Source organism: Salvelinus namaycush, chromosome 1 (genome assembly GCF_016432855.1).
Source record: "Salvelinus namaycush isolate Seneca chromosome 1, SaNama_1.0, whole genome shotgun sequence".
Taxonomy (NCBI): Eukaryota; Metazoa; Chordata; class Actinopteri; order Salmoniformes; family Salmonidae; genus Salvelinus; species Salvelinus namaycush.
Window position 1 is genome coordinate 34,500,058 of NC_052307.1, and position 10,499 is coordinate 34,510,556.

The following is a 10,499-nucleotide window of genomic DNA, read 5'->3' on the forward strand; positions in this document are numbered from 1 at the left end:
TCCACAGAGATAACTTATCCATTTATTTTTTATTTTACAAATTGTGCACTACAGTTTTACATGTATTTGAGATGGTAATAGCTCAAGGGTAAACAAACAATTGGGAAAGGAAAGTCAGTAACAAATAGGGTAATCTCATCCACCAGCCAGCTAACAATTGAGCATGGGGATGCGGTTACAAATAGAGAGGACACCAAAATGACAAACTCATATGTTAAGAAGATAAGTGAAGACATGATGCAATTTCTCTGCAGCGGTTTTTGATACTGTACACATTGCTTACCTGTAGGCTAATGAATGACACATGTAACATAAATACTCACACTGCATTGCCCACAGAAACAAGCTGTCCTCAAACACAAGTGTTTTGTATATAAATAAAATTAAGTTCCTTTTCTTATGTTTCTTTTGCCCAGAAAAAAGGGAAGAATGACATGAAATGACTTACTCATAAAATGTCATGGCAATTATAATTTTGTGATGTCCCTTTTACAGCTTACATGGAATACTGGGGGGAAAAAAGGATACACAATTCATCCAACATACCCAAAGGCACAATATTTTTGATTTGAATTGACCAAACATTCACATATACCAAATCCTATGGTAAGGCTGAAGCATGTCTGAGTATGAATGTGAAACTAGTGAGCCTGACCAACTACGGCCAGTTGAAGGCGATACTGAATTGGGAAGCAGCTGAGCTAGTGATGGTACCATTTCATTCAACGATCTACACACTGAGCACGGAGCCTAAAATGCCTCTAAAAATAAACAATATCACAGATTAAAAAGTTAAGAAAAGCCAACCCACAAAACCTATATTGGGCTCAGGTGGAAAGCATGTTTGTGCTATCATCATACCAACTCCTTGTTGCTCAATGTCATGCCAAATGTTTGGTCCCAGATCTGGGACCAGGTTAATAAACCTATATATTCATCTACATCCACTATTCTTGTCTGATTGACTCCTTATTTCCCGGGGAGGCCTCGCTTGCCCCTGTCTCCATCTCCATCTTCCATCTTAATTTCCTCCATGGCCTTTGCTCTGACAGACAGTCGATGGTCCTAAGGCCCTGAGGTGGGCTGCTCTACAGCAGTGGAGCTGTTGTTTGAGCTGAGGCCGTCAGATCTAAACACTGACCATAAAACAATCGCAATGATGATGGCTGCCACGACAACCCCTATACCGGTCAGCAACACTTTCATTTTCATGTGTTCCCACCACTTCTGTTGTTTAACTTTTCCAGCAGACTTTGAGAAAGCCTTACTCTGAAAACACATAATTATAAGATGTTAATATCAAGATAGTAGGATGTTAATACCAAGACTCTATGCATCTATATCTGTCAGAATATGGGGGAGGGGGGGGATCTGCTTTATCCGTGCAATTGAGGTTATGGTGCATTGTACATATTTTAAAATCCAGAAAGAACTATTCTGTCATGAAACTTGCCATTTCTTGACAATTTGCTAGACAGAAGCCTTTAGTTACAGTGCACTCTACTTTCCCAATGATCTTCCAATGAATCGAGACTGGTGTTTTAGTTTTTCTTGACACTTCTGTTTTATTTTTCCCAGTAACCCAGTCAGCCAGCCAGTCCTCAGAGAACTATGGCTGTGTCCCATGTGGGCTCTAGTCAAGAGTAGTGCACTATATAGGGAATAATGTGCTATTTGGGATGCAACCCCAGTCAGCCACCTAGCGAGTCCTCAGAGAACTATGTGGTTGTTGTGATGTAAGCCTGGCTGGGGAGAAATGTGGGAAAGCTGTGACCTGGTTGGTTGACCCCAGGATGGACCAGGACGGACATGCACCCTGTGGCACATCCTGGACACCCCTCTCTCTATACCGAGGGAGACTAGTGGGTTTAATTCATCTTACAACAATAGGAAATACCTTTCTAAAAATATCACCTTAAACCACAACCAGGATGTAAATTGTACATTATTTCCCCTCTCCAATTCCACCTAAAGTGTATTTATAAACACCAATATGACATTTCCTGCCTATTCCCAGGACTTGTTTTGAACCATGGAACATTGGAAAACACTTTCATGAGACACCAAAGCTGGAGAATCCAAAGGAGAACCCTATTGTGCTATTTGTGTATGATAGCATTGGAATCATCAAAGTAAGACCTTCAAAGTCAGTGTCTTCATATTACGAATGCTTTGTTTTAAGTCATGATTTGGTTCCATTAAAGACATCTATTATTAAATCTAGGGTACATCCCAAATGGCACCTTATTCCCGATATAGTGCACCATTTTTGACCAGAGCTCTCTGAGAATAGGGCTCCATTTGGGACACACCCATAAACTTCAATCACCTTCTCCAGAAGTTCATCGGCCCTGTTCTCCAGTTCTCCCAGCTTGCCTGACCTCTCGTCAGCCTTGTTGAGATTATCTAGCATGATCACCTTCACCTCTTCCACCTCCTTCTGGGCCTGCTGCAGGCGGTTCTTCCCATTCTGCTGAACACACAACAAACAGTTTGGGGTTAATGGAAGATAAATCATGGAACCACTTCCGATTTGGTGTATATTTCATTAATGGTTTATTTGAATAGGGGTTGGTTTGAACCTATTGATTGACACAATGATTGAACAATCATCATAAGCACCATAGTGTGTGTACAGATGTAGGATCTTAACTTGAGCTAGTTTCCTACAGCAGGAAAATAATCCTGCAGCAACAGTAAATGTGAATAATTATGTGGATTATAATTCATGGACATTTTTGTAGAGATTGATGCATTTCTCGTAAAAGGAATTTCAAAGTGGAAATTATAAACTTTAGAAGCCTTTTTAAACCTCAAATAAACTAAATGTTTTAAATTTCCTGTGTTGCAGGAAGGTTATCCTGCAAAAGGGTGATCAAATTAAGATAATTACAACTGTAGCTCACACATTTTTCTTTATAGATTTGTCCCTATCTTTGTGTCACCATGTTAAAGGTAATATTTTGTATTTCTTATGTTGTGTAACCTATGCAATGGTTAACAATAGTGCATTGTTAACACAGTAACATTAATCATTAGTCATATTGGCTGAGAGATTACGTTTCCATAGAGCAAACAAGACAGAACAGGAATATGACAGCCAACAACTGAAGTGGGGCAGGTTTTCCTGGACATCTGGATTACTCTGTTTTCTGTAACCTCGGAGTCTGTCTGGAGGAACATGGCAGCACCCTACAGCTCTCCAAACAAATAAACCACTTTAGCCTGGGGCAACGAAGGTTGAACAACCCACTGTGACAATGACACTCTTGGAGGCCACCAAAATCTACTATAAACTATAAGGGCCGAATCTTAACTGAGATGTGCACACTTAGATCATGTATTGATATCAACAGAAGACGCAAATCTCAAGTTACTAAAAACGTTTAATAATAGGTTGTGCAGAGCTTGATTTATATCCTGATGGGACTGTCCTTGACCTGTTGCCCTCTGAGCCGGACAGGGAAGTGAGTGATTCAGGAGTCAAGGATGCTGAGTGCTCTAACACTAAAGCTCAGACACACCGGTAGGATTGTCAAATGTTTTCCCGCCGACAGTACTTAGCACTTCTGAACAGAATGTAGGCAGTCAATCTCTTTTGTGTTCACACAGCAGAGACCTTGACATCGTTAGCCACTCAGCCTTGTTAAAATACTCAAACCAGACGGTGGCAGTAGCATTGTTTGGCAATGCATGTCTGTGTGTGTTGCTTAGTTTATGGTCTAGATTCCAATGTTAGCTAGCTAGCTAATATTGCTATTTTGTAAAAAGCCATTGTTGAAACGTTCCAGATGGCTATAGCTAGATAACGACCTAGCAAGATAACAAAGAAACAATTCAATTCCCTCTCCATAATCCCAAACTGTCAGTGCCAGCCCATAACCAAATGTTTAGCTAGCTAACATTAGCATATCCATTGTGATTTAAATATAATGTCAATACTAGCTAGAGTGGTTAGCTAGCTTTGAGGAAGTATTTAGGTTTGTGTGCATTGCGGATTTATATTTATATTATATTTTTTATTTATATTGGAGAAGCAGTTACTGCCTATCTTCATACTGTACTGTCTTTGGTACCACTTTTGTTCTAGCAAGAGAAGGAATGGCCTCCCACTGTGAGTACTTTTCATGCAGGAAACCAAGAGACTGAACAAAACAAGTGCAATCTCAGCGACTCTGATGATTTCATATTTCACTGTCATTACTTCTTCGACACCCTTTCATACACACAAACATAGTGGGATATGACGAGGTTGGAACACTAGTTCAGTGCCCTCGTAGTGACAAGTTAGGACTAGCTGTTATAAGTTACCGGTCAATGCATCATGAGTTATACAAGCTTTAGTAAAAGCTGCATTTCTTTCCCATTTATATTCGCTATTACAGCTGTCATATGGTGAATAAGACTACATCTGGATTGCTGTAGTTAAATTGGACTGAGACATTTAGTTTGAGGATATGCATGGCACTGATTTAGTTCGCACCACCAGTTAAGTTTTAATAGCTGAACAATAGTCTGTTTAAAAATCAACTGGCGACAAAGTCTTCACACAGGAACTGCTGCCCCTTCCAGGAAATAGGACATTTTAAGTCTTATTACATACAGCCGGGAAGAACTAATGGATATAAGAGCAACGTCAACTTACCAACATTACGACTAAGAATACGACTTTCCCGAAGCGGATCCTCTGTTCGGACCATCACCCAGGACAATGGATCTAATCCCAGTAGCCGACCCAAAACAGACAAAACTGTCGCCGCAGAAGGGGCAGACGGAGCGGCCTCCTGGTCAGGCTCCATAGACGTGCACATCGCTCACCGCTCCAGAGTATACTACTCGCCAATGTCCAGTCTCTTAACAACAAGGTAGACGAAATTCGAGCAAGGGTTGTCTTCCAGAGAGACATCAGAGATTGTATCATTCTCTGTTTCACAGAAACATGGCTCTCTCGGGATATGTTGTCAGAATCGGTTCAGCCACCCGGCTTCTCCATGCATCGCGCCTACAGAGATAAACACCTCTCTGGGAAGAAGAAGGGCGAGGGTGTATGCTTTATGATTAACGACTCATGGCGTAATCATAACAACATACAGGAACTCAAGTCCTTCTGCTTACCCGACCTAGAATTCCTTACAATCAAATGCCGGCCATTTTACCTACCAAGAGAATTCTCGTCAGTTATTGTCACAGCTGTGTACAATCCCCCTCAAGCAGACACCAAGACAGCCCTCAAGGAACTTCACTGGACTCTATGTAAACTGGAAACTATATATCCGGAGGCTGCATTTATTGTAGCTGGGGGTTTTAACAAAGCAAATTTGAGAACAAGGCTACCTAAATTCTATCAGCATATTGATTGCACGACACGCAGGGCTAATACTCTTGATCACTGCTACTCTAACTTCCCGCGATGCATACAAAGCCCTCCCCCGCCTTCCCTTCGGCAAATCCGACCATGACACCATCTTGCTCGTTCCGTCTTATAGGCAGAAACTCAACCAGGATGTACCAGTGACGAGAACCATTCAACGCTGGTCTGACCAATTGGAAGCCACGCTTCAAGATTGTTTTGATCACGCGGACTGGAATATGTTCCGATCAGCCTCAGAGAACAACATTGACCTATACGCTGACTCGATGAGTGTGTTTATAAAGAAGTGCATTGGAGATGTTGTACCCTCTGTGACTATTAAAACCTACCCTAACCAAAAACCGTGGATGGATGGCGGCATTCGCTCAAAACTGAAAGCGCGATCCACCGCATTTAACCATGGAAATAGGTCTGGAAATATGGCTGAATATTAACAGTGTAGTTATTCCCTCCGCAAAGCAATCAAACAAGCGAAATTCCAGTACAGGGACAAGGTGGTGTCGCAATTCAACGGCTCAGAGACGAGACGTATGTGGCAGGGTTTACAGGAAATCCCTGACTACAAAAACAGCCACGTCACGGACACTGACGTCACACTTCCAGACAAACTAAACACCTTCTTTGACCGCTTTGAGGATAATACAGTGCCACTGTCGCGGCTCGCTAACAAAGACTGCGCCCCCCCCCCCCCCTTCTCCGTGGCTGACGTGAGTAAAACATTTAAACTTCTTAACTCTCGCAAGGCTGCTGGCACAGACGGCATCCATTGCCGCGTCCTCAGAGCATGCGCAGACCAGCTGGCTGGTGTGTTTACGGACATATTCAATCGCTCCCTATCCCAGTCTGTTGTCCCCACATGCTTCAAGATGGCTACCATTGTTCCTATACCCAAGAAGGCAAAGATAACTGAACTAAATGACTACCGCCCCATAGCACTCACTTCTGTCATCATGAAGTGCTTTGAGAAGCTGGTCAAGGATCATATCACCGCCACTTTACCGGCCACCCTAGACCCACTTCAGTTTGCATACCGCCCCAACAGGTCCACAGATGACGCAATCGCCATCACACTGCATACTGCCCTATCCCATCTGTTCAAAAATAATACCTATGTAAGAATGCTCTTCATTGACTAGAGCTCAAGCTCATCATCAAGCTGGAGGCCCTGGATCTCAACCCCGCCCTGTGCAACTGGGTCTTGGACTTTCTGACGGTCCGCCCCCAGGTGGTGAAGGTAGGAAAAAACATCTCTGCTTTGCTGACCCTCAACACTGGGGCCCCTCCTGTACTCCCTGTTCACCCACGACTGCGTGGCCATGCACTCCTCTACCTCAATCATCAAGTTTGCAGACGACCCAATGGTAGTGGGCTTGATCCCCAACAACGACGAGACAGCCTACAGGGAGGAAGTGAGGGCACTTGGAGTGTGGTGGCTTGTCACCAAAAGCACTCACAAACATTTACAGATGCACAATCGAGAGCATCCTGTCGGGCTGTATCACAGCCTGGTACGGCAACAGCACCGCCCTCAACCGCAAAGCTCTCCAGAGGGTGGTGCGGTCTGCACAACGCATCACCGGGGGCAAACTACCTGCCCTCCATGACACCTACAGCACCAGATGTCACAGGAAGGCCAAAAAGATCATCAAGGACAACAACCACCCGAGCCACTGCCTGTTCACACCACTATCATCCAGAAGGCGAGGTCAGTACAGGTGCATCAAAGCTGGGACCGAGAGATTGAAAAACAGCTTCATTCCTCAAGGCCATCAGACTGCTAAATAGCGATCACTAACTCAGAGAGGCTGCTGCCTACATTGAGACCAAATCACTGGACACTTTAATAAATGGATCACTAGTCACTTTAAACAATGCCACTTTAAATAATTATAAATCATTCCAGGTGAAGCTGGTTGAGAGAATGCCAAGAGTGAATGGAATGAAATAACACATATGGAATCATGTAGTATCCAAAAAAGTGTTAAACAAATCAAAATATATTTTATATTTGAGAATCTTCAAATAGCCACCCTTTGCCTTGATGACAGCTTTGCACACTCTTGGCATTCTCTCAACCAGCTTCACCTGGAATGATTTTCCAACCGTCTTGAAGGACTTCCCACATATGCTGAGCACTTGTTGGATGCTTTTCCTTCACTCTGCGGTCCGACTCATCCCAAACCATCTCAATTTGGTTGAGGTCGGAGGATTGTGGAGGCCAGGTTAACTGATGCAGCACTCCGTCACTCTCCTTCTTGGTAAAATAGCCCTTACACAGCCTGGAGGTGTGTTGGGTCATTGTCCTGTTGAAAAACAAATGATAGTCCCACTAAGCCCAAACCAGATGGGATGGCTTATCGCTGCAGAATTCTGTGGTAGCCATGCTGGTTAAATGTGCCTTGAATTCTAAATAAATCACAGACAGTGTCATCAGCAAAGCACCCCCACACCATAACACCTCCTCCTCCATGCTTTATGGTGGGAACCCCACATGCAAAGATCATCCGTTCACCCAGACTGCATCTCACAAAGACACAGCGGTTGGAACCAAAAATCTCAAATTTGGACTTCAGACCAAAGGACAAATTTCCACCGGTCTAATGTCCATTGCTCGTGTTTCTTGGCCCAAGCAAGTCTCTTCTTCTTATTGGTGTCCTTTAGTAGTGGTTTCTTTGCAGCAATTTGACAATGAAGGCCTGATACACAGTCTACTCTGAACAGTTGATGTTGAGATGTCTGTTACTTGAACTCTGTGAAGCATTATTTGGGCTGGTAACTCGTATGAATTTATCCTCTGCAGCAGAGGTAACTCTGGGTCTTCCATTCCTGTGGCGGTCCTCATGAGAGCCAGTTTCATCATAGCACTTGATGGTTTTTGTGACTGCACTTTTAACAAGGCACACCTGTTAATTGAAATGCATTCCATGTGACTACCTCATGAAGCTGGTTGAGAGAATGCCAAGAGTGTGCAAAGCTGTCATCAAGGCAAAGGGTGGCTACTTTGAAGAATATAAAATATAAAATATATTTTTGGTTACTACATGATTCCATATGTGTTAATTCATAGTTTTGATGTCTTCACTATTATTATACAACGTAGAAAATAGTACAAATAAAGAAAAACACTTGAATGAGTAGGTGTTCTAAAACTTTTGACCGGTAATGTATATCCATTGATTCTTGAAGAATGTAACTTATAAATGCCTCATGAGCTTAGTTCAACTGTCACACTCCATGAGAAACCAAAATATAAGTTTGGTTTTCTCCAATGTTTGTAAACATTGTAAATGTAAACAAACACTGTATAGCCTCATAACATGGTTAAAACATACATTTTCATATCATGGATGGTCAGTCATTGCATCTACAGCTCTGTCTATTAATCTGAGAGTGGCTACATTTCTCCAGGCCCATCCCTCAGCTTTTTACCAAAACAAAGGCGGGGTGGCAGTTTTGTTATTGTTTCATCTGCATATTATCAAGATATTAAAGTGTCACCAACAAAAAAGTAAACAATAGGCCTATAGCAAATGCAGAATATGGCATACATTTATCACATGTAAACAGCACTTTTCAATATGGCTCAAAGCATGCCATTCCATGAGCGCAGCATTATTTTTCAACTCAAATCAATGAGCCCAATCAGTCCGCCATGACAACAAAATCATAAACAACAGAGTAGGGCTGGTGGCTAATAAGTCCTTGATTTTGGGGTTATGCTCAGGTGAAACAATTTGGCTAATCTATATTTCCATAATTCCAAGTCCTGTTCTTGAAGATCAAGGGGTATACATTTTTTTGGAATGACTGGAATTCTGATAGACTTTGGTTTTTATTAATGTAAAGATATAACTTATAACTTAATCGTTTTATTATATGAAGTAGAAGGCGATGGGTTAGAAGAAGCCTAAATAACCAACCCATAAAGTAAAATTAACATCCATATATGGCCAGCTATGTAAACTTCAACAAGTTAAGTTACCGATTACAATTTTGGACATGTAACTAGTAACTGTAAAGGATTACATTTAGAAAGTAACCTACCCAACCCTGTCTGTATGAAATAATCTATTTGCATGAATTTGTTTGAATTCTGTATGATCTCTCATAAGTCAAATCCAAATCAAATAAAAACTATAAAAGGGAATATTTTAAAGTAAAGGTAACTGTATCACACGATGTAGGTTACATAACAGTCAAATTCAATGTAGGAAAACGGTCTAACGCAATTCAAAGCCAGGCTGTAGCCTAATGTAGGCTATACACATACAGTGATAAAGGAACGCTTCTTACAGGTCTGTGCAATATTGAGGTTAATAAACTAAATTATGAATACATAAACATATATAAATATAGTATTCCTTAATCCTTTATTTGTAAAAAAAATCATAGAAACTTACCATTGCTTTCACGTTACTATCTCTATTCCCGTCGTAAACTGTCACTGAACACAATGCATTGCGTCTTGGCATAAACTTTTGTGTTCAAACAAATGTTGTCTTTATCCAAGATGATTTTCCGATATCACAAACTTGTATTTTAACCTTATCTCATTTGCAGTTGGCTACAGTTCGTTGCAATCTTTCTTTTAGTCGACATTCTTTATATTTCCTGATCTACTCTCTCCCACTTTCACTGAAGTCTGCTGGTCGGGTCGGGTGACACCCACCCCTTTTCTGGAAGTCAGCAGAACAGACACTGTGACGTCGCGGCCGTAATGTCACTGAATTTAAATGCTGGTCCGTAATATTAGATGCGTGATCATACTACATAAGTGAAAGGGCAAAACCTTACACCTTCCCTATCATTTGAAAATCTACAGATTTTACAGGCTTTTGACGAGTGTTATAAAGCCTTCATTATATATTCATATTCAGCCGTTGCCTTTTACTTTCACCTAGGCTTTAAAGTATTACTTAAGTCATTTTTTGGTCATCCCTACTGCCTCTGATCTGGCGGAATCACTAAACACAAATGCTTTGTTTGTGAATTAATGTCAGAGTGTTGTACTGTGCCCCTGGATCTCCGTAAATAATAAAAAATAAAAAAAATTGTGCTGTCTGGTTTGCATAAAATATTGAATATTGAATATTACTTTTACTTTTGATAGTTAAGTTCATTTTAGCAA

General features: G+C 41.5%; 1 protein-coding gene across 2 annotated transcripts; it reads right to left on the reverse strand.

The window, feature by feature from the left end:
- Positions 1-10,039, reverse strand: LOC120039907 (vesicle-associated membrane protein 5-like). Of its 2 annotated transcripts, none has more exons than XM_038985325.1 (3): positions 9,772-10,039; positions 2,330-2,470; positions 1-1,269 (listed from the first exon to the last, which is right to left on the reverse strand). In XM_038985325.1, the coding sequence occupies exons 1-3, from the start codon at positions 9,841-9,843 to the stop codon at positions 1,066-1,068; spliced, it is 417 nt and encodes a 138-aa protein (XP_038841253.1). In that variant the 5' UTR covers positions 9,844-10,039; the 3' UTR covers positions 1-1,065. The 2 variants fall into 2 exon arrangements, with proteins under 2 accessions (XP_038841253.1, XP_038841190.1); XM_038985262.1 differs by having other exon boundaries at positions 2,330-2,473.
- Positions 10,040-10,499: the final 460 nt, after the last annotated feature.

Coding starts and splice junctions, on each gene's coding strand:
- LOC120039907 (XM_038985262.1), bottom strand. CDS start 9,843: ATGCCAAGACGCAATGCATTGTGTTCAGTGACAGTTTACGACGGGAAT. Junction 2,474..9,771: donor ATAGTAACGTGAAAGCAATG/GTAAGTTTCTAT, acceptor TTGTGTGTTCAG/CAGAATGGGAAGAACCGCCT. Junction 1,270..2,329: donor CCGATGAACTTCTGGAGAAG/GTGATTGAAGTT, acceptor ATGTGTTTTCAG/AGTAAGGCTTTCTCAAAGTC.